General features: G+C 43.5%; 1 protein-coding gene across 4 annotated transcripts in view; it reads right to left on the reverse strand.

The window, feature by feature from the left end:
* The window catches only part of STAB1 (stabilin 1), a 474,288-nt gene that overhangs the window by 266,646 nt on the left and 181,030 nt on the right, over window positions 1-26,612 (reverse strand). For all 4 annotated transcript variants that reach the window (XR_012788655.1, XM_075575004.1, XM_075575003.1 and 1 more), the window contains exons 17-20: window positions 26,133-26,213; window positions 9,479-9,637; window positions 6,837-6,893; window positions 2,718-2,801 (exon numbers count right to left, since the gene is read on the reverse strand). Coding sequence is in view for 3 of the 4 variants with exons in the window: in XM_075575004.1 (XP_075431119.1) it covers window positions 2,718-2,801; window positions 6,837-6,893; window positions 9,479-9,637; window positions 26,133-26,213 (381 nt within the window). In the remaining variant the exon portion in view is untranslated. The remainder of the gene's footprint in view (window positions 1-2,717; window positions 2,802-6,836; window positions 6,894-9,478; window positions 9,638-26,132; window positions 26,214-26,612) is intronic.

Below are 26,612 nucleotides of genomic sequence, written 5' to 3' on the forward strand. Positions count from 1 at the left end.
GTAGATTTCTAAAAAGCCAGATTGTGTCTAACATAATGGCCACCTTCTGACTCTGTGCTGTGGTCTGTGAAATGCTGCAGCTCATATATAATATTACATTAGAGTACGGGAAAAGGTCACAGATGTAGCCTAGAAGATTCCTATTTGCACTCACTATTTCCAAAATGATCGGCTAGGAAAGATTCAATCCTTGGGGTTTCCCCCATAGCCATACATTAAAATATTTAAAACAAATTTATTAAACACATCTATCACAAAATAAGCAAAATGATAAGACAACCACTAAGTGGCTAAAACAGGGAAAGGGAAAAAAGGGGGGGGGGCTAGCAGCAGGGGGTGGGGAGAAAGGGGTGTAGGTATATTTACCAGAGCAGTGAAAGACCTGAGACGTCTAATAAGTAAACCAGGATATTGTCTCCAAAAGTTTAAAGTGTGGAATATAAAGTATATCTCCTACTCATGCATAGTTAATACGCCAATTTATATCTAGGCTGGTGGGAGGAAACGGTGGTCTTCAGCGAGGCCCTGGAAGAATACACTATGTATGTGGAATGGTGGGGGCGCTACATAGACTATATAATCCTCCTGTGGAAATGCCCCAAACCCCTTCTGAATCAATTTATCAGTGTACTGAACCGAAATGATCATAACCTGAAACTTACCTTCGAAGTGAGTGACACCAATTAATTCATTGCTGTATCCGATTGTATTTTAATATTTCGTTGTCATTCCGGCTTAATCAGAGTCCTATTTATTTGGACTCTTTAGCATTCTATTTTATTTGAGTTATTACTCCCATTAAAGTGTTTTAAATCAGTCACTCCTCACCAATCATACTTTTACACCACATTATTCTCCACTTGCTGTACCCGTGATCTCAAGTGACTGAGTGCTCTCGTTTGGGGTTCTGTTTCTCTGTGTTTCTTAGGCAATCTATCAATAAACTGCCACATTTCTGTGAGATTTCTGCAGCCAGACTAATGGCCCATCGGATTAACACAGCCAAACTGAATAGGACAGCAGGGACCCCTGCTGTGTTAATCCGAGTGGCCATAAAGAATCTCACAGAAATGTTGAGGCATTTACTGCAAGATGCCTTCGTTTTTACCGAGGCACGTTTTTACCGAGGCACGTTTTTACCGAGGCACGTGGTTGGATACTGGTGGCTGCATCTGTAGAACTTTTGTTTACTTTATGCTGGCTGGAAAGTGTTTTATTTTAATGGGCATCTGAGCTATTAGCCAAATCTGGTTATGAACTGCTAAGGTAATGAAGGGGTTAACTCCTCCCACAAGCCCCCCCCCCCCCCAGAAGGCCCAAACACCCACCATGGGCCAAATACCACCTTCACCCACCCACCCTATCCACAATAAACATTAAAACAAAATATAAACACAAAACTCAACAATATACCCATTGATTACAAGTATGTTTACCTAGGCCTTCAATGGGAGAAAAGATAACCCCAATGGCAATGAATGGGCACCCCCTCTACCCTACCCCAAACAGCCCCTCCTCCCCCTAACACATACAGTAAAATAATGGGCAAAATTACTATTATCCAGATCTGGATAATAGCTCAGTTGCACATTAAAAAAAACCATTATCCAGCCAGCATAAAGTAAACAAAAGTTCTACTTACCCCTGCCAGGCTGTACTTACCCCTGCCAGGCTGTACTTACCCCTGCTAGGCTGAAGGCCATCCTTAGCCGCTAAGGTAGTGAAGCTGCCTGAAAATGTATTTTTATTGCATTGGATTAAAGCCGGGTGTCTCTGGAGCTGGTATTAATGTGTATCAGTCCGGCATCAATCCGATGCATGAAAAATATATGTTTTTTCTAAGTCCCACTCTCAAATCCCTTCTCGCCACCCTTGGGGTGACGAGATAAGATCTGTGATAAGCTAGCTAGTTCAGAGCTCCGATTATCTCATCGGAGCTACTAGAATAGCATGAATTTAGAAAAAATGCGAGTTGGAGCTGTTTGTCAGCTTCCGCTCGATGTGTTTGGGCAGGTGTGGGACCGCTTGGGAAAAATGCACTCTCAGTACAAGTTTGGCAGGTCATCGGAGCTTTCTGAATAGCAAATCTGCCAAATCATACGGGAAGTGCCAAAAAAGCTCAATGAGTTACTTATCAAACCTACTAGAAGTGGCCCCAATGTGTGCTTTTGTACAGAATGTTCTTGTACCGTCCCATCCCAATAAATTCTGTACAATGTGTCCTGTAAGTCAAGGAATTCATAACAAGACTATTCAACCCTCTCACAAATGACCAGGAGCTAGTTAGTACACTAACTTCAGTACTTATTTTGATTTTAGTACTTACATTAATTTTTGGCCAAAGTATTTGAAGCCTACAACCTCGTACATCCCATGTTTTTTAATGGCCGTTCTTGTTAAGCTCCTTTGAAGGACCAGTCTAGAGACAGCTACCCTTTAATTAGAAGAGGGTATGAGAGCTTTTTGCAGGTGTAGCAGTGTTAGGACCCACAGATGGGCCATACTGTGACATGGGTGCAGGCTTAAAATACTTTGGCCAAAGAATTGAACTAAATCACCCTTGCCTTTGAGAAAATAAATAGATAAGTATTTAACTATATAATTTGTCAAGGTAGATGTAGCAATGAGGTCACAATCCTATTAGCACTCCTTTAGATACAAATATATATGATGTGGTTGTTTTGGTTTCTTCCCTTACAGGCGCTGTGTGTACTTACAGTAATTGTTTTGTTGCAGTATCTGGCACAACCCAGAGAGCTGTTAATGGTATCTCCATGGGTGCATTCTCTGTCAACCGTCCCCTGTAGATAGAGAGAAGTACATATACAGTAAATGCAGTAGTTACATACTGCAGTATGATGCAGATGATGAATACATTTGCTGTATGGGAGATACTGCATGCTGCATGCCGTGTCAAGGGCAGCTATTTTACAAATAAATTTATTCTAAGAATGTCAATCTTATATTTCACCAGCAGGGATTTATCAAAGAACAAAGTTCAATTGCTTTATATAAGATTTATTTACAAAAGATACATCCATGGAAGTTGCTTTTTGCACACGTTTTCCCCTAAATTTGCAGAAGAGAAACCTTGATCAATATACATCATAATGGGTGTCATGGGAGACCAGGTTATTTACCCTTTTTACCGGGATCATTCTTTGATCAAAACAAGGTAGAGAAATAAATTGTAATTTATTCGGCATAAATTCGCTTACACACAATGAAACACAAAATACAGACAAAAAAAACCACACTTACTTTGGGGCTGGGGTTGAAAACTAGGCTTTCCTAGGTGCAGGGAGAGAGTTTTACCCTGACCGGGACTTAGCCCGGAATCTCCTGGAACTCAAATTGGCATAAAATTCCATACGCCACCATTACATTCTCTTCTGAGAACTTGTTTCCTCCTGACCGCGAGTCAGCCCAAGTTTCCAGGAACTCAAATCGGCATAAAATCACAGCCGCATCTGCTATGTTCGTTTCTGAGAACTTGGGTGCAAAAGTTGGGACTCAGTCTCTGGCAGGCAGGCTTTTCAGGCTTCAAATCGAAGCTGGTTGCTTTGGTATTACAAACAAAGCATCTTTGAAAAGCCCGCCTGCGCTCTTTCAGCTTAGACTCAAGGGGAACACACCATCTGATTGGCTCACGGCTTTTTATAGTATTCTCTGCTTCATTCACAAAATAGAAGCAGACCGGAGTTTCATGAGTCACTACCCTGACACAAGAGAACTCTCTTCCCATGAGTGCTAAAGGCCATGTCTATACAAACTGCGCAATATGAATGCACACACAGCTATCTCTTACACATACATATGTACAATGTTATTCTATCCCTATATACCAATAGGGACCACATAGTATCTACACACATTAATAGTAATCCAACACCCTCTTACATTTCTACACAAACCCACACCATTGGTATACACTACCACACACACCTTTTGTAAAGCAATGTATACACTGTGGGTGCTTTATAAATATATATTTACACACACATACGTACACACACATACTCACATCACTAACATTCAGTGACCATTTAACACCTTAAGTCATAAATCGCATACTACTCAGGGGAGGGATAGGTTTCAGTCACAGATAACATTCCAAGACGCAGTTCTTATAATGCCGCCACGGAGCTTAGCTCTGCCCCCTCGGACACGCCATGCTTCTCTCGTGCACGCCGTGCATCCCTTCCCAGCTGCGTGGCAAGATCTCCTAATGCCCACTTGTCCCCTGCAGCCTATCCTAGTCTCCGCAGAGGCCGCGCCTCTGCTCCGCCTCCTTGGCTATTGGTTCCTGTTCCTGTTATATACACTGCTCTCACTTGAGCATAACTAGTTGTAGCCTTGTGCTCATGCGTCTGTTGTGCCTTGCTCCTGTCTCGGTCTCTCTTGCAGTTTTTGGATTCTACGTGTACCGACCCGGCCTGACTACTGAACCTCCTCTGGACTCCGACCCCGGCTTACCCTCGACTCTGTGTACCTCTCCAACCCAGACCATGGCTAAACTGACTTCTACGATTCTGACATCTCCAACCCCAGACCACGGCTTAACAGACTTTTACTATTCTGACATCTGTGCGGCCGTGCTTGGTTTATTAAAAAAATGACAAAATAAATAAATGGTGGCGACCCCTCCGTGCGCATGCGCAGAGCCGAGGTCCCTGCGCGCATGCGCAGGGAAAGCAGGGTGTCCGGCCTGTGACTGTGGGCCCACTACCCCCCGCTCCCAACATGGGACAAAGAGGAAGCACCATGGTGGGCCCGTGCGCCAACCCAGCTTCCTCCGCGCACGCCAACCCAGCTTCCCCCGCGCACACCAACCCAGCTTCCTCTGTGCATGCCAACCCCGCTTCCCCCACGCACGCCAACCCAGCTTCCTCTGTGCATGCCAACTCAGCTTCCCCCACGCGCCTGCCTCCAGCCACGGAATCTGCCAGTCTTGCCCCCCCAGCTGCCCACCTCCCACGCTCCCCCCACACCTTCGCCGTGCCAACCTCCCACCTCGGGCAGGAGCCGTGGGGATATTGGGGGCCGGGTGGGAAGCATCTGGCGGGGCAGGAAGCAGAACCGACCCGGTCAAGGTCAGTCACCCACCCACTCACTCACCCAATTTGCCCAACTCACGTACCCAGGCAGTCACCCAACCACCCAGTCACTCAGTCACTCACCCAGTCACCCACCCGGTCACTCAGTCACCCACCCAGGCAGTCACCCAACCATCCAGTCACTCAGTCACCAATCCACCTAGTCCCTCACCCACCCACCCACTAAAAGCCAAAATGCAGTCACTCACCCACGCAGTTACTCACCCATGCAGTCACTCACCCACCCAGTCACTCACCCTGTCACCCCCCCAGTAACAAGTCACTCACCCACCCAGGCAATCAGTCACCCACCCAGGCAGTTAGTCACTCACCCAGGAAGTTAGTCACCCACTCACCCAGGCAGTCAGTCACCCACCCAGGCAGTCACCCACCCAGGCAGTCAACCACCCACCCACCCACCCACCCACCCAGACAGTCAGTCACCCACCCAGACAGTCAGTCACCCACCCAGGCAGTCAGTCACCCACCCAGTAGTCACCCACCCAGGCAGTCAGTCACCCACCTACCCAGGCAGTCAGTCACCCACCCACCCAAGCAGTCAGTCAAAACCCAGACAGTCAGCCACCCACCCAGGCAGTCAGTCACCCACCCACCCAAGCAGTCAGTCAAAACCCAGACAGTCAGTCACCCTCCCAGGCAGTCAGTCACCTGTCTTTTATTGAAAATATAAAAATAACCAGATTGCATTGTAATGTTTTTTTCTCCGTATTACAATAAGAAGAAAACAGTTAAAAAGAAGTAAAAGTTGCACGCTAATTTTTTTTCCATGGTAGGTGCTCTATGGGTTCCGGGGCAGGGGGGGAAGAGGGCCCTGCTCCTTTCATTTGTCCTAGGCCCCATGATTTCTGTTGGCGGCCCTACACACAGTATATAATGTGCAGCCCATTTGAGGTGTTAAAGGACTCAAATGTTGCTTACCACTGTTCTACAGAAACATACATTGTAATAAAATGTTGTATTAAAATGTATACATCGTTGAAAGAAAACAGCATGCAAAAATGTAGCCACTTCAATGCAAAAGGGGACTGAATTGTTTCATATGACAGGTAAAATACTAATTTAGTTTTTAATAAATAAAAATGCTGTGGTAACCAATACCATATATTGTAGTTGCAAAAAGGAAAGATAACTCAATAATACCATACACTTTGGGGGTTCCTCATTAAACTGCAAGAGTGCTACAATAGTGCTAATCAGGGCTCTCTCGCACAGAAACTCCCAACTAAATCAATGAGAGTTTCCGTGGGATAGTGCTCTAATTGGCATTATTGCAGTTTAAATACTGCACCGACACACTTTATTCGAGCAAATACCCAGTATGTACCTGGCAGATACCTGGAATGCGCCGCTCCTCACCTCTGACAAGCCCCGTTGTGTTTGCCTTCCCAGCCTGGGTTCATGCCTGGCTGACGGGCGGCTGATCTGTTAAATGATTATGATTAGGATTTAATAGGCTGCAATGCTTCGCGTGTCTACCAGATGGCATAAATTCATGAATTGTAATGCAGTATATATATATATATACTGTGCAGTATTGCAGCCAGCGGGAATAAAATGCTTCAATCCCTGCCTGGAAAATAACCCAATGCACTCGGGCAGAAAACAGTCACAAACCTCAATACACCCGGGTATACCCGAATTCGTGGGACTAGCCGAGCTCGAATAAAGTGTGTCGCCAGTGTAATAACCCCAATTTTTCTCACAATGTATTAATTTTACCAAGTCAAGGCTATTGTCCGAGCAGGGCAAAATCGAATCACAGCTGGAACATGTGCCCTGCAAGAAAGTTATAAAAAATATTAAGAAAACATCTATTGAAGTCCATCTGACATACATTTTCTTAGAGCTTTTCTCTAGCAATTGAGAACCTAATGGTTAACAGAATACATATATTTGAATATTCGGGGTTGTAAAAATGGGTTAAGATATTGGAAATTAAAGTTGCTTATTGAATTTCAATAAATGTAATTTTGCAGTACATTATAATATATGAGGAATTTAATTTAATGAGTAAAAAAAATCCTGGCAAGAAAACATTATGGATCAGTTTAAAATATTATACCGTTTTTTAATACATCATCTCTAAATGTATCCAGACTCTTTTTCCTTATATTAAGCATATCAAGGAGGTTTTTTTTTTACTACATTGGTTGAATCCGGGTGTATCCGAAGCTGACCCGCATATTCATTCCAGCTCCGGAGACCCCCGGATTCAATCCTATGTAATAAAAATAAAAATACAGCCAGTTTCATTACCTTTGTGGCTAACCACTAAGGTAATGAAATGGTTAAATGGTAGGAACAGATTTGTTGTTGGTAAAGGGGGTGGGTGAAGGTGCTGGTTGCCCAGGATGGGTTTTTAGGTCATGCGGCAGGGCTGTAGTAGAAGTTAACCCCTTCATTAACGTAGTGGTTACAACCGCTATGGTAATGGAGGGGTTAACCCCTCCCACTACCCTTCCGCAAGTCCTAAACACCACCCTGGGGCAACTACCACCTTCACCCACCCCCTGTACTAACACCACCACACCTGAATGGGTAAAAGTGCTATTAGCCAAAGCTGGGTAATAGCGCTTTTTCCCATTCAAAAAAACATTACAGTGCAATACAAAAAAACAAATCTCAGAGGGGATATGATAACTATATACAAATATATTCAGGGACAATACAAGGAGCTTTCAAAAGAACTATTCATCCCTAGGGCAGTACAAAGGACTCAGGGTCATCCCTTCATGTTGGAGGAAAGAGATTTTCCTCTCTCTCCTCCCTCTTAAAATCGAAATGGAAGATTTGAGGCCGGTAATATAAATGAGACACATTTCCTTTCTAATGATTCAATCCATGCACTTCTGGCTCAAAGAACATGGAAAGTTAACATCATTTTTTGCTGACATTGGATGATCTGCCACAATGGGGATTCCCTGGAGTGTCCCGTTTACCTTGCAAGAAGGGAAATAGTTAAGCCCATATTTACTAAGCAGTGCTATTCCATATGATACATTCCTGTGCAGAAAGACACGTTATGCTCTATTCACTTCAATGGGCCATAATAATAATAACATGTTCGTGTATAGCGCTGCTAGTTTTACGTAGCACTTTACAGAGACATTTTGCAGGCACAGGTCCCTGCCCCATGGAGCTTACAATCTATGTTTTTGGTGCCTGAGGCACAAGGAGATAAAGTGACTTGCCAAAGGTCACAAGGAGACGACACCCGGAATCGAACCAGGTTCTCCTGCTTCAAACTCAGTGAGCTACTCCTTCTCCAAAGGTGTCGTCCTGTACTGGAATGTGTTTTAAAGACTAGCAATGCTACTGTAAGTAAATATAGGCCTAATGTGCTGACCGCAAAAGAACACAACATACATTTTTAACACACACATACAGTAGGACTAAAATTAACTAATTATCTGTTTAATGGGAAACATCTTACAAAAAAAGTTGATTAAGCATCTTAAAATAATTTCTGAAAATATTTCGTAAACATTGTAAAATAAACATGATACAATATAAATCTAAATATAAGTAGGCACTTGAAACTATAATTTTTTATACTGAACAAAGACCTAAAGTACATTATTGCGGCACCTACAATAATTAAAACTACCCACTGTACTCTTATGACATACTATATGAGATTACTCTTATTGCAGGAGTCCACACAGATCCCATGTTTTGTTTGCATTTTATTTTTTACTTACTTCTAAGATCTCTGATTCCTTTTTTCAGGAGATCTACTGTTAAGTGTCTGGGAAGTTCAAATGAAGCTCTCCCCATTGCAGTCTAAAGATTACTATTGTAGCCTCAGATGGTAAAGATTAAGAAAACCATGATTTTTTTACCACAAGAAAAACATGTTTTTTTTTAAATTGAGCAGATGCTCGGGGGCAAAATATAACTATTATATGGGTTAAAAGCATATAGGCTTTATTTAGGGCGGGGGGAGCTTGAGGTAGATTTTGTAATGCCCATTAATGATATCTGTACTATGAAGAAAGACTATCCTACTGGATAATAATGAGAAGGGCAGCAGTGGGGAACTTTGGGTAATACACAAACACAATTTAAACATTTGTATGGTCTGTAGCTTTGATCTCTTTCAGTTCAATTTTCACTCAAAACAAAATGTAAGGTGCTGGAAGTTTATTGAGATATTTAACATCATTGTACAATGGACCACTTTTTTATCCAGTAGGTAAAAATGATACCCCCACATATCCAGTGCTTCTTTAATAACATTGGATTGTTCTGCAGTAAGATCATGAATTAAAAAAACGTGTCCATGTGAAGAGGTCAGACAAGAAAACAGGAAGATGACAGCCATTAAAATTGAAAAAAAACAACGAACAATTTGGACGTACCTTTATAATTTCATGACGTGTTTCATTGCAACGATACGGGAGAATTGGCATTATATTAGAAGGTATTAAAATGCCATCCAGAGTATGTATGATGCCATTAGAAGCAATTATATCACTCTGATCTAAAGGGATCCCCGACTCTCCCAGAAGAATTTTCCCCTGTTCAAGATAGAAACCAAGCAGGAATACTGATCAGTTCAACGACTTATTTTTAGAATTAAATCATCTTTATTTATAGAGGTTTAACCAAAATTTGGATGAAGAAAAAAAGAAAAATTATAGGGAAAAAACCCCATAAATCTGTGTTCCCTAAACTCAAATCCCAGATTTAAAGATGCATACGCAGTGGTATTTGCTATATCTGGTTATATAGTATGATGGTCGTACCAGGATTTCATATCTTTCCGTTGCATCACAGTATTACTTATTGACTTGACATTTACTATACTATGATCACCACTCACAGCTAAATAATTAAAAAAAAATATTATAATTTGTGTCACGGGAGACCAGGACTTTTAATACTTTTATAACGGGATTATTCACTAGACAAAACACAGTAGTAGAATAAAATGAGGTTTATTCAGGTAAACCCGCGTACACACAGTGAAATACAAAGTTACAGGTAAAATACACACTTACTAGGGCACTGGGGGGGAAATCTGGGCTAAAATAAGTGCATGGCGCCTGCTCCGGGAAACCTGACCGGGAAAAACTCCCTCACTCTCCCTCACTCTCCTAGTTCTCTTTTCGGTTAAAAATCTTAGCCGCGACCGTTCTAAAACGAGAACTTGGACCTCGCGTCTGACTTAGCCTCAGCTAGGCAGGCTTTCTTAGGCTGTGGACATAGTGCCGCAGTCGGTGTGGAGACATGCTGAGGCTGAGGGAAAGCGGGTGGGGGGGCGTTCCTGGGGGCATTCCCAGTGACGTCACGGAGATGGTTCACCCTCATTGGGTGGGACCGCCTTGTTGCGCAAGAAATCAGTTTTAACTGATTTCTCGCGTATCGCGCGCCCCCTCCTGCCTCCACACGCACGCGCCCACACACCGCATGTATGCGAACCCTGCCTTAAGGCAGTCTGTTTGCTCAGCGTGCGGATGTGCCGCGCGGTCTGAGGTACCATGGACGCAGCCTTAGCTACAAAAATGAAGCTGGTTGCTCTGCTATTTGCAGCAGAGCAACTTTGAAAAGCCCGGCTTTGTATCACCGGCCCAAGACACAAGATCGGCTGGTTCTCTGACTGGGGCTTCTCCTTACATACCTTCCGGTGTTCTATGTTCAGCATGGAATTAGGAGGACCAATCGGAGCGTGGGAATTCCTCCCCGCCAGCCAATAGAAATAGGGGCTCGTCCTTTGGCTGATGTCAGAGGAGGGGGCGTGCCAAGCCCTGTGGGCGGGACATACGAATTGACCAATGGGAAACACACCGACATTCTGCCGTTTCCCCCAGTCAACCCATTGGCACCTTTATTGTATAGCCTGGTTACTCCCTCCCATCACACCTCCCCCAGAAGACGAAGGCTCTGGGGCAGTCACCCCATCAGGTGGCTTCGCAAGCCTGGAAGTCCTAGAGGCTCTCTGGTCACTGGGGATTTCCTGTCGGGAGAGTCCATCTGCATTGCAATGCTCACCGCCTTTATTGTGCTGAATGGTAAAGTCAATTTCCGGCAGGGCAAGGCTCCAGTGAAGCAATTTTCCGTTTTCCCCTGACACCCTCTGTAACCAGTTGAGGGGATTGTGATCAGTGATCACGGTGAAAGCTCTACCATACAGGTAGGGCTGACGTTTCTGCAGTGCCCACACAATGGTCAGGCACTCCTTCTGGATGGTGGCATAAGCCACCTCCCGAGGCAACAGCTAGCGACTCAGGTAGACGATTGGGTGCTCTCCCCCATCCTCGCCTTCCTAGCTCAGTACAGCACCGACACCATAGTCTGAGGTGTCAGTCTGCACCATGAATCACTTGCTGTAGTCAAGGGCTGCCAGGATGGGAGCACTATCCAGGACAGACTTCAGAGCCTGGAATGCCTCCACACAAGCGGGAGACCAGGTAACCAGAACCGAGAGTTTCTTCTGGGTCAAGTCAGTCAGGGGTTTGGCCAGGGTGCTATAATAAGGCACAAAGTTCCTATAGTAGTCAGCGGTGCCTAAGAAATCCATAACATGCTTCTTTGTACGGGGCACTGGCCACTCAAGAATTGCCTCTACCTTAGCCGGCTCCGGCTTGAGATGCCTCCCGCCTACTCTATGCCCGAAGTACAGTACCTCTGCCATCCCAACTAGACACTTAAATGGTTTGAGTGTCAGCACTGCTTCCCGGATCTTCTTCAGCACCGCTGCTACATGCACTAAATGGGATTCCCAGGAATTGCTAAACACAGCTATGTCATCCAGGTGTGCCCTTGCAAAACTTTGCATCCCTTCCAGTAACCTATTGACCAGGCGTTGAAAGTTAGCCAGGGCATTCTTCATCCCGAATGGCATAACCCAAAATTCATATAAGCCACTCGGAGTGATGAAAGCCGACTTTTCCTGTTCCTCCTGGGTCAGAGGGATATCCCAGTACCCACTGGACAAATCCATGGTAGTCAGATACCTTGCCCCCGTGAGCTCATTTAAAAGCTCGTACTTGCAGAGCATGGGATAGGCATCTGACACAGTCTGAGCGTTGAGCTGCCAGTAGTCCACACAGAACCGGGTGGTCCCGTCCATCTTAGGTTCCAGGACTTCTGGTGAAGCACAAGGACACTGAGATGGTACAATTACCGCTAGGGCCAGCATCTCTTCCACCTCCTCTATGCTCCTCTTCACCTCTTGATACCCAATAGGCATTCTTAAGCAGAGGTCTCTGATCCCCGGTGTGGACTGGGTGATCAGTAATATGGGTCCTGCCCGGCTTATCCATGAACAGGTCCTTGTACTGTTCTAGCATAGCTCGTGCCTGCAACTGCTGGGGTGCCTTGAGCTGGGTGTCTATCCCTGCCTGCTCTACTGTGCCTCCTTTCTTAGCTTCCCTTAGGAGGTCGGGCAAAGCTGGGCTTGTCAGGTCCTCCATTGGTGAGCTATAGATAGCCAGCACCGATGCTACACTCGTGAAGTACTCCTTCAACATGTTAATATGATAGATTAGGTGACAGGGAGGTATAGAACATAACTGTACAACATAGTTGCACTCACCGGAGTACCGTATACGGGTCAGACCAGGCAGCCATGAGTTTGTTCTTCCAAGTGGGCTTCAGAACAAGCACTTTATGCCCAGGGATGAACTCTCTGTTAAAGGCATTTTGGTCATACAGTACCAAGTCTTCTGCTTGGTCTGAGCATCCCTGAGGTTAGCCTGTGCTAACCACATGAGCCACATAACTGGTCCCTGAGAGATACTACATACTGTACACAGAAGCATCAGTATTAGTAGTCTCTCCTTCCCATCCCTCATGGAACAGGTCAAGTGGTCCATGGACCACAAAAGGTGAGAACCCGGTTTACTCTTGTGGTACCTCTCGGTACGCAAACAGCAAATGCTGTAAATGAGCCTCCCAGTCTCCCTGTTCAGCTTCTGCATAGGATCGCAGCATCTGCTTCAGGGTACCATTGAACTGCTCACAAAGTCCGTTTGTCTGGGGGTGGTAAGAAGCAGTGTGGACCATTGTCACCTCACACGCCTTCCAGAGACAGTGGAGCCACTCAGACATGAATTGCTTCCCCTGATCAGTTAGAATCTCGATTGGGAACCCTACTCTGGAAAAAAGCCCTATCAGAGCTGCTGCTACCTTAGTAGCCTCAATTGAGGACAGTGCCACAGCCTCAATGTATCGGGTCGTAAAATCAACCACAGTGAGGATGTAGCACTTCCCTGTCCAGCTAGCAACCATAAGGAGTCCCACAATGTCGACCGCTACCCTCTGGAAAGGTTCACCAATCACCGGTAGTGGTCTCAGGGGGATCCTCATATGGTCACCGGACTTGCCTACCTGGTGGCAGGCATCACAAAAGCGACAAAAATCTGCCCCTGCCCGCGATGCCCCCGGCCAGTAGAAATGCTGCAATAGCCGGGATCTGGTTTGAGTAACCCCCTGATGCCCTGCTAGTGGGATGGAGTGGGCTTCTTGCAATAACTGCTGCCTATACTCCTCAGGTACCACTAACTGTTTCTTACCAGTCCATACCCTGTCTGGAGCACCCGGGGCTTGCTCTCTGTACAAGAGCCCATGGTGCAAGAGATACCGATCCGACCCACTTTCAGAGGCAGACTCGGATGCGCGGAGTCATATGCCCTCTAAGCTGGGATCAGACCGTACGGCCTCTCTGAATCATGTACCAAGCTCCAGCCACTCATCCTTAGTCACTAAGTCAGGGGATGAGGAAACAGGGACATTGGAAGGGAGGTCAGGACACAGTACAGACTCAGTCTGGCTTACCTGGTCGGTCTCCGCGTGAACCTTGGGAATCGGTGGTCCCAAAGGCAGGAGGATGGTGATCTCCTCAGTGGGCAGGGGTACCAAAGGCTCCCCTGCTTGGGCAAGTGCCCGTCTTTGGCTCCTTGTGACTGCGGCCACAGGAGCATCTTTGTTTGCAAAAGAGCATATGAGGTGTCCCAGGTCGTTACCGAGTAGCACCTCAGTATCCAATCCTGGCAAAACACCCACATCTCTCATTCTTCGACCGGCACCCCAGTTGAGAAACACCCAGGTGACCTGGATTGACCGAGGTCCACCGTCTGGCATGGTGACCTGCATCACTGGTCCAGGGAGCAGATCCCCTGGGTTGACCATATCAGGTTGCACCAGAGTAACTGTAGCACCGGAGTCAATCAGGCTGGCTGCCTGGTGATCTCCGATGGTCACTGGTCGCAAATGCTTCCACCAGACATCATTCGCTTGCAGCCCGATGGCTGCAACTGGGTGCCCATCTGTCTCCACTGCTGTGCTGCCTGTAGAGGGTGTAGAACCTGTTGGACGGCTGATTGATGCTCTTCAGTGGGTGCCAGTCCCACGGAGGTGACTGGTTTTGCTGCTGGAGTGTGTTGCCCCGGATTGGTGAAGACTGGAATGGCGCAGGTCGGGACAATCAGGCTTCAGGTGCCCGGTCCAGTTACAGTGATAGCATCGCACCTCGTGTAAATTTTATGGGCTTGGCTGCATCCTCCCCAGTGGAAGGCTTTTTCCTCCAGGTCGGGACTGTAGAATAAGCCTCTGCAGGCTTAACTGCCCGACTGGCAGGGGTTACCACCTGTGGTGCCACCTGTTTCCTATGCTGGGGTTGGGTGGTCACAAATTAATCTGCCATGGTGGCTGCCTCCTCGCAGTTGGCTGGCTTGCAGTCAATGACCCACTCCTGGACCTCTGGCTGACATCTATGGTAGTACTGCTCCCGAAAGATAAGATCAAGCAGCTCCTTGTGGGTAAGGGCATTGCACCCTTCTATCCACCGAGTACCCTGGTGTATCAGCCGGGCCATAAAGTCTGTGTGGGTGTCTCGAGCAGTCTTGTCTTCCGTCCAGAAATGTTCCCGATAGGTCTCGGGATTAACTTGCCATCGTCTCAGCAGGACCTTTTCAACAAACTCGTAATCCTCACCCTCCTCAGACAGGATCGCCTCATATGCCTCCTGTGCCAGTCCGCTCAGCTGCAAAGACAAGAACTTTACCCAGTCAGCTGGCGGGGGAGAGTAACGCCGGCACTGTTTTTCGAAGCTCCTCTGGTATCCTTCGATATCCGTGCAACCGTCTATAAACTTCCTAAAACTCTGTGCGTTATCTTGGGTGGACGGTACGGAGAGTTGCCCCCACTGAGCACGGGAGATGCCGGGGGGGGAACGATGGACTGCATCAGGTGTATTTTCTCTGCTGTGGTAGCTCCTTGTCCCTGTATTGCTACCATTGCTACAATTTCCTCAGTGGAGCGAGCCAGGGTCCCCGAGACCATGGGTACCCACTGAGCAACCGGGGCGACCTGGACCACTCCCCTGGACTCCATTCCTCTGCTATCCGCATAGGCAACAGCTCCTGCCAGATTAGCACTGACAAGGGCATTCTAGCTCAGCCTTGCTGCAGCCCTCCATTTGCAGACTGAAGGTCTCACACTTGGCAGCCACCGCTGCATGAACCGATACTGTCCTGATCGGGAAGCCATCTTCGCCTTGTGGCACTAAACTGAGTGACACGGAAAAGTGTGATTCCCTGCTTTGTATAACGTGTTTCCGACCCTTCTTGTTTTGAGAGCTCGCAATCTACGAGCTCGTCTTTGTGCTATAAATCCCTGCAGGAACTTTTAGCCCAAAGCCTAATGATCCCACCACTGCCACCAGAAGCGGCCGTCCGGGGGTGTCCGGGGGTCCCCGTGGCCGTCCGCGGGCCTGCGGTACCAATGGTGTGCCCCCAAAAATTAAACAATACTCTAAAAAAATACTCCCGTCCCCTAACACATACACTACATTAATGGGCAAAATTACTATTATCCACATATGGATAATAATGCATTTGCACATTAAATATACATTAATCACAATAAAAACATTAAATACATTTTGTACTCACCCTTGTCCAGCACTCACGATGAAGGCCACCCGCATCTTCCTCCCCGTCCATACCCTGGGGTGCTGAAAAATATACACAATAAGAAAAAAAGCAAAACTAATGTCCCCTAACCCCTTAATGACATTAGCGGTTATTAACCGCTACAGTCATTAAGGGGTTAAGCCACCCTGACCCGATACCCACCCTTCACCCATTTATTTGTACAGTGGCTTCATCATGTGTATGTATATATATATATATATATATATATATATATATATACTGTATATGCATGATTAACCAATATAGAAAAAAATACTGTACATGGCCAAATACAAATCTCTCCCAATATCAAACAGCAACAAGCAAAATCAATATCTAATAAATCAAAATACAAACACTCAATTTGACAATGTTTACATGATACAATTAATCTTTGCATCATGTATACTATGTTAACCAATGCTCCAAATCAAATACACTAATCCAAACAAGATACAAATACAATCATTAAAGAAAAACAAAGCATCAACACAATTAAATTGCCATCAATTAATCCAATCACCAATCAATTACAATCCAAATCAATTACACACTTCAAATCCTACAAGCAAACCATTGTGAAAAATAATCTATGTCAAAGTAACCATCAAACAAATCTATCTTCCAAAAATAAGAGACAGGGGGTGCCCAATGCTACATCCCATTGACAAAACATATATGATGAAAAGTATGAAGTAAAATACTTCAATAATAATATTAAATACTTGGTTATTTGGTTAACCCTTTGGCCAAAGCGTCATAAGCCTGCATACCAACGTCAAGGTATAACCAAATTAATGCAGGTCCTACACTACACTACACTGTGATCCCTTCCTTTTACCTCTGTAAGAGGGGAAGAACCAATTGAAAACAATTGAAAACAATTGAATCACATTCAAAATCAACATACAATACAACCACTGATTTGTCCTGTATGTATGTATACCCATAATGGCATACATAAATTCAGGCCAAATAAATGGACAATAAAAAAAAATGGACGTCAGGAAAAAAAAAATGGCAAAAAACCTGTAAAATAAAAATAAAATACATTTTTTTTACTTACCATTAGATGAACCACTCACAGAAATCAAGGGGAACCGGAAGCACTGGAACAGCTAATCCAATAACAGGAACCAGGTAACCATAAAATAATGTGTGTGTGCAACATGGTATGCGCTTCCCAATGACCCCCCTCTCCACTAACCATAAAATAATAAACCCTTACAATCCATAAGTGTCTGTATCTTCTTTTTTCTATTTGTAATCCATAGTGGGAGTCTTCTTGCTTTAAGATGACGTCATGAAAAGAAACATGGCCGGCCTCACATGGTACGGTAGCCAATCAGAGCATGGGAACTCCATCCCAACTCTGATTGGCTCAAGTATACCATGTGACAGAGGCTTTGGGGAGAACGGATGTGACGTTATTGAAAGCCTGTCACATGGTACTTGAACCAATCAGAGTTGGGATATATTCCCCACACTCTGATTGGCTACCGTACCATGTGAGGCCGGCCATGTTTATTTCATGACGACATCTTAAAGGCAATTGAAGCACAGCCATTCTGATTGGCTGTGCTTTCATTGCCTTTAAATAACGTCATCATTTTTTTTTTGGTCGGCCAAAGCACATGGTTTTCACGGCCCAATCAGGACAGTGAGAACCATATGACGAAAATGTGACGTCATAGGCCTATAAAAGCCTATGTCGTCTCATTTTGAAGCTAGACGCCGAGGAGGAAAGACCTCCTATGAAGAAAGAAGACCAGGGCGTGGTGGATGAAGATAAGAAAACCCGGAAGAAGACAGAAGAAGACAGAAGAAGACGGAGAAGACCCCCACTATGGATTACAAATAGAAAAAAGAAGATACAGACATTTATGGATTGTAAGGTTTTATTTATTTATGGTTACCTGGTTCCTGTTGTTGGATTAGCTGTTCCAGTGCTTCCGGTTCCCCTTGATTTCTGTGAGTGGTTCATCTAATGGTAAGTAAAAAAAAATTATTTTATTTTTATTTTACAGGTTTTTTGCCATTTTTTTCCTGCCGTCCATTTTTGTTAAATGTCCATTTATTTGGCCTGAATGTATGTATGTCACTATGGGTATACATACGTACAGGACAAATCAGTGGTTGTATTGTATGTTGATTTTGAATGTGATTCAATTGTTTTTAATGCGCTTTTATTGCACCTGTATTTATGTCTGTCAACTATAGATGGACATACATATAGGTATAATAAAAACTTGTTGGCTTGCCTTGTTTGGATGTCTTTTTGAATTGCAATTTGCTGATTTGTGTAAAAATGTGTTGCTAATGTACATTTCATTTTTGCAAATGTTTAGTTAAAGGCTGGTTGCTACATATAATTGTATTGACTTATTTTTGGAAGATAGATTTTGTTTGATGGTTACTTTGACAGATTTTCACAATGGTTTGCTTGTAGGATTTGAAGTGTGTCATTGGTTTGGATTGTAATTGATTGGTGATTGGATTAATTGATGGCAATTTAATTGTGTTGATGCTTTGTTTTTCTTTAATGATTGTATTTGTATCTTGTTTGGATTAGTGTATTTGATTTGGAGCATTGGTTGACATAGTATACATGATGCACAGATTAATTGTATTGTGTACACATTGTCAAATTGAGTGTTTGTATTTTGATGTATTAGATTTTGATTTTGCTTGGTGCAGTTTGATATTGGGAGAGATTTGTATTTGGCCATGTACAGTATTTATTTGTATATTGGTCAATCATGCATAAACAGTATATATATATATATATATATATATATATATATATATATATATATATATATATATATATATATATATATATTATAATATATATATTATAATATATATTATAATATATATATACACATGATAAAGCCACTGTACAAATAAATGGGTGAAGGGTGGGTATCAGGTCAGGGTGTCTTAACCCCTTAATGACTGTAGCGGTTAATTACCGCTAATGTCATTAAGGGGTTAGGGGACATTAGTTTGTCACTTTTTCTTATTGTGTATATTTTTCAGCACCCCAGTGTATGGACGGGGAGGAAGATGAAGATGGCCTTCATCGTGGGTGCCGGACAAGGGTGAGTACAAAATTTATTTATTGTGATTAATGTATGTTTAATGGGCAAATGCATTATTATCCATAAGTGGATAATAGTACTTTTGCCCATTACAGTATTGTGTGTGTTAGGGGGCGGGGGGATGTGTGTGGTATATTGCTATGTTTATTGGGGGCAATTGTTCCCAATAAACATGCTATTATGCCTTCACCCCTTCATTGCCTTAGCGGTTAGCCGCTACGGTAATGAAGCTGCTTTAATGTATTTTTAATAATTTTGTGCGGGAGCAGGGGGTCCCCTGAGCTGAACCGCGTTGATTTGTGGCTCAGGGACCCCCTGCTTCCCAAGTTACAGGCCCCGGTAAGGGGCATCGGTGCCAGTGTGGACACCATCTTTATTGAGCCCACGTCGCGTCTTTTACGCTATAAAGATGGCACCGACACTGGCACCCGATGCCCCATACCGGGGCCTGTAACTCGGGAAGCAGGGGGTCTCTGAGGCATTAATCAATGCGGTTCAGCTCAGGGGACCCCCTGCTCCCACACACTATTATTAAAATGTACATTAAAGAAGCTTCATTACCATAGCGGCTAACTGATATGGTAATGAATTATTATTTATTGTTATGTGTTTTTTAATACTAGTGTAGATGTGCAGGGGGTCTCCTGAGTTGAACCGCATTGGTTTCAGGTCCGAGGGCCCCCTACTTCAGGAGATACAGGCCCATTTATGGGGTGCCGGTATCCCCTGCACTTTAAAGCTCCCGCGTCACGTGACCGGGACATTTAAATTCTGCAGAGGATACCGGCACCCCATAACGGGGCCTAAATCTCCTGAAGTAGGGGGTCCTCGGACCTGAAACCAATGTGGTTCAGCTCAGGAGACCCCCTGCTCATGTACCCTAGTATTAAAAATCAGATTTGTACAGCACGATCGCCTGTAAGATCCGTGCATTGAGGCGCAGCGTCTCCATGCAGTTCTTACAGGCTGCTTTGTTTATAATAGTTATCGTGCTAAATAACTTTTAGTACGATATCAGGGGGGGAAGAAGGTGATCGCACGCTATGGCCCTTTTGGGCAAGGCAGGCCGTAAATGCGCCAAACAGCCTTAGTGAATAGCGCTTATGGCTTCAGCCTTTTGCGGCCGAGTGATATAACCCATTTTAGCGCTAGTTAACGTAGCTTAGTGAATCGGCCCCTTTATCCTCACAGTGGTAGTTGGATCAAACTTCAAATACGACCGGTCCACATTAGGTGGCAGTGTGGGAAGGGATAGGGAGTGTGTGAGACAAATATGCAAACACTCACACGGCCCTGTGTGAGTGGGTACACATCAGGGTTAACTTGACTCCTCTTGCAGGGTCCCATGTCACCTTGCGCTCCTTCCGCCTCACTCCCCCTCAGTGTAGATATTCCAAAAGTCAATTTCAAATGAAAGGACAATGTTTAATAGTACAGATAAGAAACCTAATGTGGACCGGTCATATTTGAAGTTTGATCCAACTACCACTGTATTCCTCTCACCCTGTGCTCCCCCATTCTTCGAAGCTCTATACTTATAAGGGAAACGGATCTGGGATATCTGGGTTCGAAAACCAGGAGTTATTATTTACTTCCTACCAGGTTCCAAGAATGTCAAGGCCAACGCCCTTTCTTATCAGTTTTCGCTTGACGACAAACCCGAGGACCGCCTGGAGTCTATAATTCCTTCTAAACTCATACTTTCAGCCAACACGTTTGACGCCTTGAATGGTATTCTCATGAACCAGTCTAACATCTCTGATGATATTGAAGTTCCGTAGGTCGCCTCTTCATCTCTCCACCCTTTCGGAGAAAGGTTGTAGAATGGGGTAATTGTTCGAAACTTTCAGGACATCCAGGTACGAGAAGAACCACTGACCTGATCGAGCAGACATTCTGGTGGCCCAGCATTCAAAAGGATATCAGGGAATTCGTTGCTGCATGCTCTACTTGTGCCCGTAACAAAACTCCTAGAAGCAAACCACCTGGCCTTCTACATCCCCTTTCCATTCCGGACCGCCCATGGACTCACTTGTCCATGGACTTTATAGTAGAGTTGCTGGTATCTAAGGGATGAACACCATCCTAGTGTTCACAGATCGCTTCTCTAAGCAAGCACACTTTGTCCCACTGAGAGGTCTTCCCAATTCTTCCAAATTGGCAGATGTCTTTGTCAAAGAGATCTTTCGTCTGCATGGAGTACCACAAGCCATCGTCTCTGATTGGGGTCCACAGTTCATCTCAAAATGTTGGCGTTCCTTTGCTCTACAAATGGGGATATCTCTACAATTCTCCTCGGGTTACCACCCACAAACCAACTGTCTAACAGAGCGTACCGACCAGTCTTTGGAGCAATACATATGTTGTTTTGTCTCGGACACCCAGGACGACTGGACTGATCTCCTCCCCTGGGCTGAATTTGCACACAATAACCTGTGCAACGAGTCCACCTTGGAGTCACCTTTTTTCATTAATTATGGGTTTCACCCATCTCTTCTACCCATCACCACATCCTGTTCTGGGGTACCAGCAGCGGATAAACAGATCTATCTTCTACAGGCTTCCTGGAGTAGGATTTAAGAGAATCTCAGGAAGGCAACATTTAGGCAAAAGATGCAGGCTGACCGCAACCGTTGCAGGATCCATGAATATAACCCTGGAGTCATGGTCTTGCTTTCATCAAAAAATATTTGCCTCAAAGTGCCCACGTTAAAATTGGCACCCAGGTTCCTCGGACCCTATCCTGTCCTGGAGAGGGTCAACCCAGTGGTTTATAGTCTACGCCCCCCCCATCCTTGAGAATCCCTACGGTATTCCACGTTTCCTTGCTGAAACCTGCTGTTCTGAATCCTCGTTTCCCAGATCCTATCTCGTGCCTGCCTGTGACTTGCAACTGGTGCTGCCTGGAGTTCCCAATCCCCCACAGGAGTGGAAACTGCACCGGGTAAGCCATTTTGGTCGCACCGGGCACCTTGGACTGCTAGGATTCCCCCTGTGTTGAGTGAGTATAGCTCTCTTAGGTGACTTTGTGCTGTGTCTGTTGGCTCCAGATGACATAAACACCCTTTTATTTGATCTCTGTGTCATTTCTGGTTCTTCATCCCATGAACGAGTCAATCTTGTGATACTGAGCCTGTGGAAATGAATTCCTTGCATATTAACTGTAATTGTTTGGCTATTACTGAACTTAGCTCCTTAAAAACTCTAGGGTCCATGTTATCGGGCTCCGGTGCTTTATTTACTTTATTTTTTATTAAGTCGCCTATGCGTTTCTTACTCAGTTAACCAATTTTTTATTAATATAGAGGTTGTGGCTTCCTCCTGCTGCACCATTTTTGCAATGGATTCCTCGCTGGTAAATACAGAGGCAAAGAATTTGTTTAATACTTCTGCTTTTTCTCCAATAATTTGCCTGCCCATCTCACCGTGAAAGTGTCCTACAGTATATACTCTTCTCTAATATTTTAGAGAACTTTTTAGAGTTGATCTTATTTTCTTTGCAATCCTTTTTTCATATAACATTTTTGCTAAATTGATTGCCCTTTTGATACTTTTGCAAGTTTGACTCAGAGTTTCAACAAATGTCGAACTTATAGAGCTATACCATTAAATATCATTCAATGCTGGAAGACACCTCACCGCACATCCACTTAAATGGGCTGTAAGGTGCTTTCTAGTGCTGGAAGGTTACATACTGATAAGGTTGAAAAAGGATAGGCCCATTGACTTCCACCTATGTTAAATGTAATTGCCTGGGCAACTCATCCTATATTTATAGTTACAGTGAGCCAAAGGAAGGCAAACACAAGGAATTCCAGTGAAATATTTTCTAATTCCATCTCACAAGAGGAAAAAAATGTCTTCCTGATCCCAGTAATGGCAATTATCCCTGGATCCACTCCCTTCCTATGGTTAACTTCTTTGCCATATTATATGTTTTCTTATATTTGCTCAAAGAAGGGTAGGTAGCCATGTTGGTCCTTTCTTCCATGTAGTAACAAAGGAGGGAGAGGGAGTACGTGGTTGATCCCTTTTATTGGACCAACAGTTGATATGTTACATGGGCTTACCCGATGAAGAATCTCTGAGAGGTTCAAAAGATTGTAACATATCAACTATTTGTTGGTCCAATAAAATGTATAATACACCTACTCCCTATCTCTCCTTTGTTACTATATGGTGCTGACAGTGTATACAGATCTGTACATATAATTTTGTTGAAACAATGAGTCCTTTCCATGTAGGTCTTATAATGTCATGTTGGTGCCTGAAGCCCAGGGAGATAAAGTGACTTGCCTAAAACGTCACAAAGAGCCGACAGTGGAATTCCAATTAGGTTCACCCGTTTCAACAGTGACATTACCACAGAGCAACTTATCCAGCCCTGTTTACCTTTCCTATCGTAAAAATATGTTTAACATTTTCTTAAAAATATCTACTCTATCTGCCCTTACTGTCTGCATGGGTGGTAAATTCCACATTTTTACTTACAATAAATAATCTTGCCTTTGCTGCTGATAAAATATCATTTCCTTCGTTTGCAGGTCATCACCCAGTGTAATTTCTACTGTCCTGGGGATGAAAAATTACCTTGAAAGTTTCTTCCATTGGACTTGGACACCTCCTTTTCTAATGTAAACAATCCTAATTTGGATACTTTCCTGAAAAGCCAGACTTTCCATCCCTTTTATTAATTTTATTAATTTTGGCTTTTCGCTGCACTTTTTCCAGTCTTTTTTTTATGGAGTGATGCCCAAAACTTCTCTCCATATTTAAGGTGTGGTCTTACTAAACATTTCTAAAGTGGCAAAAGTATACTGTTTTCCATACCATCTACACCCTGATTCATGCATAATAGTATCCTATTGGTCTTTGCTGTGCTGCCAAAGGCCGCGCTTTCAGTAACGGTGACTTGCTTGCGACCGCTGACGTCACTTGTTGCCATTGCTATAGCGATAGTTGCACTTTTGTGCAGAGACTTCGGGAAGGCGACAGGGGGCGTGATGACAACTCTCTGCTCCCTATTATTCCACCAGTTTTCAATCCAGATGCAAATATTTTTACCCATACCAATTTATTTTATTTGTACACTAACACCTTGTGTGGCACCCTACCTCTGCAACATCTAAATAGACCACTGAAAAGGCATTGCCTTTATCTAAATTCCTACTTACCCCCTCAAAGACACTAGTAATGTTAGTCTGGTATGACCTATTCCTGGTAAATTCATGCTAACTATAACTAAAAATAACTTTCTCCAAAATGTATTCCTGAATATTATTCCTTAATAAAACGTAAAGCAGCATCCAAACAATTAATGTCAGCTGATCATTCCATGATTATTATTTATTTATTTATAAAAATGTTTTACCAGGAAGTAATTCATTGAGAGTTACCTCTCGTTTTCAATTATGTCCTGGGCACAGAGTTAAGATGACAACAATACATAGTTACATAAGTGAACACGGTCTACATTATATACAAGACATTGCATCTAGCTCACTTTTTAAATAAAGGCCCTATGTACTAATCTTGTAATACTGAGCCTGTGAAAACAGTGCCTGCATATTATATATAACAGTCTACGGCCTGGATAAGTCAAGCTACGGTAACCTAAAAATGCGTTATTATTGGCAAAAAAGTGCCTTATTTTACCCTGTATTTTGTTCCTGCAAGAGCTTCATCCCAATGTATCCCTTATAAAGTGTTCCTTAGATACTTTAGCTCCAATTTGCCTTTCTAAAATTGAGTAATTATTGATCATATACAAGACTGTTTTTGCTCTATTATTTCAAATGAGATGATAACTGTTTCCCAAATGATCCATCACTTCAATATTTGTTAGTACTTATACATTGTTTGATATGACAAGGTCGTGTAATGGCCCTTTCCTTTTTGTTTTCTTATTCATTTTCTTTCTCCACTTGCAAAAGTAGTTTGGCTTCCTTAGCCTTCCAAATATTTGGTAGTTTATAGCAGATCCTTACCAACATTCATTTTGTAATTTATCTCGCTTGTAAATTTCAGTCCACTTCAACTCTATATTTTCACAAATCCCTCCATAAACATCTTCTCTTATAATAGGTTTTAAACCTGGTTTTATATATAAACATCTGCCACCTCTTCTAATTGCCTAATCCCTCCGAAAAAAGGGAATACATTTCTAAATGAATTGCCTAGTCCTGAGTTCCATCCCACCGTGTCCCACTAATCCCTATCATATCATATTGCTCTTTCTTGGCTATTTTAAGCCTTCCCATTTCATCTGCAGGATTCGTGCATTAGCAAGCATGCACTTAAGGTTGTTGTGAGTGTTTGATATATTTTTTAGATGTTATACAATTTCTTAGTTTAACTGCTCCTGCCTTTTTCCTTCCATGGAATTTAGTCTTTATAGCTTTTCTAGTATTATCTGTATTTAATATGGGTGAATCCCTACTTGCTTAGCTATCCATTCTTTCCAATCTACCTCTATGGCCCATAGTTATTTCACAATTATGGTGCCATAATATTGCATTGTACTGCTTACTAAATAAGGGTCAAATATCTTCTGGTACCAGAAAGTGTCTTATTGAATAGTACTGCTTAGTATATCCACACAATCCCCTCTCTTGCTATACAATTTATTGATGTTGTTTTATTTCAATGGGTCATGAAGTGTCTTCCGGAAACCAGAAGGTGTCAAAGCAGAACAGAGCACTTATTGGGATTGTTACATTGTTACATATAGTAGTAAGTGCCCTTTTGCAACTCTTTGCTCTCTTGTTTTAACTAGAATCTTACAGTTGACTGGTTGGATTATAGTAACTCTGTTCAGGCCTTTACCCAACAAGGAAAAATATTTTAAAGCCCAATAACAGGTAACTACATCAATAGCTTATTTTTGTACCTTGCCACAATCACAGTTTTAGTTTACAGAAAATAGTAGAAAAAATGTTGTATAAATTGAAACCATTTGCAGTTCACAAAATAACAACCCTTACTATACTTACATTCGCAGTTATGTTGATGTTCATAATCTGATTAGCAGAGGTCAGAATCTGTGTCATTGTGCCAAGTTTGTCTATGGTAAGCTGAGCAGTAAAAAGAAGAAGAGTAAATAACAAATATTTACAATGCGTAAAGAATGAGTAACTTTGTCTTACAACTAAAGCCCCTCCCACTAATAATGCTGCTATCTCCTGATATTTCTCACCTTTTACACACAAATGTCAAGTATATGTCAAGGTATACAGTATTCCTTCTTTCACTCTAGCAGTTTATTCTTATTTTAAATTCATCACTGTAGGCAATTCCTTTAATTTATTCAGTTAGACGAGTGTCAGGCACCTGAGGGGATCCTTACATCTTTATTTTGAGATTGGTAAGTGCTAGGGTATATTATCGTGAAGGCTTTTTTAAAAAATTTTTAAAGAAATGTTCCTCCTTCAGTCTTTAAGTATTACTTCATACTGATTGGGAGTTATATGTGT

The sequence above is a fragment of the Ascaphus truei genome, chromosome 17 (genome assembly GCF_040206685.1).
Source record: "Ascaphus truei isolate aAscTru1 chromosome 17, aAscTru1.hap1, whole genome shotgun sequence".
NCBI lineage: Eukaryota > Metazoa > Chordata > Amphibia > Anura > Ascaphidae > Ascaphus > Ascaphus truei.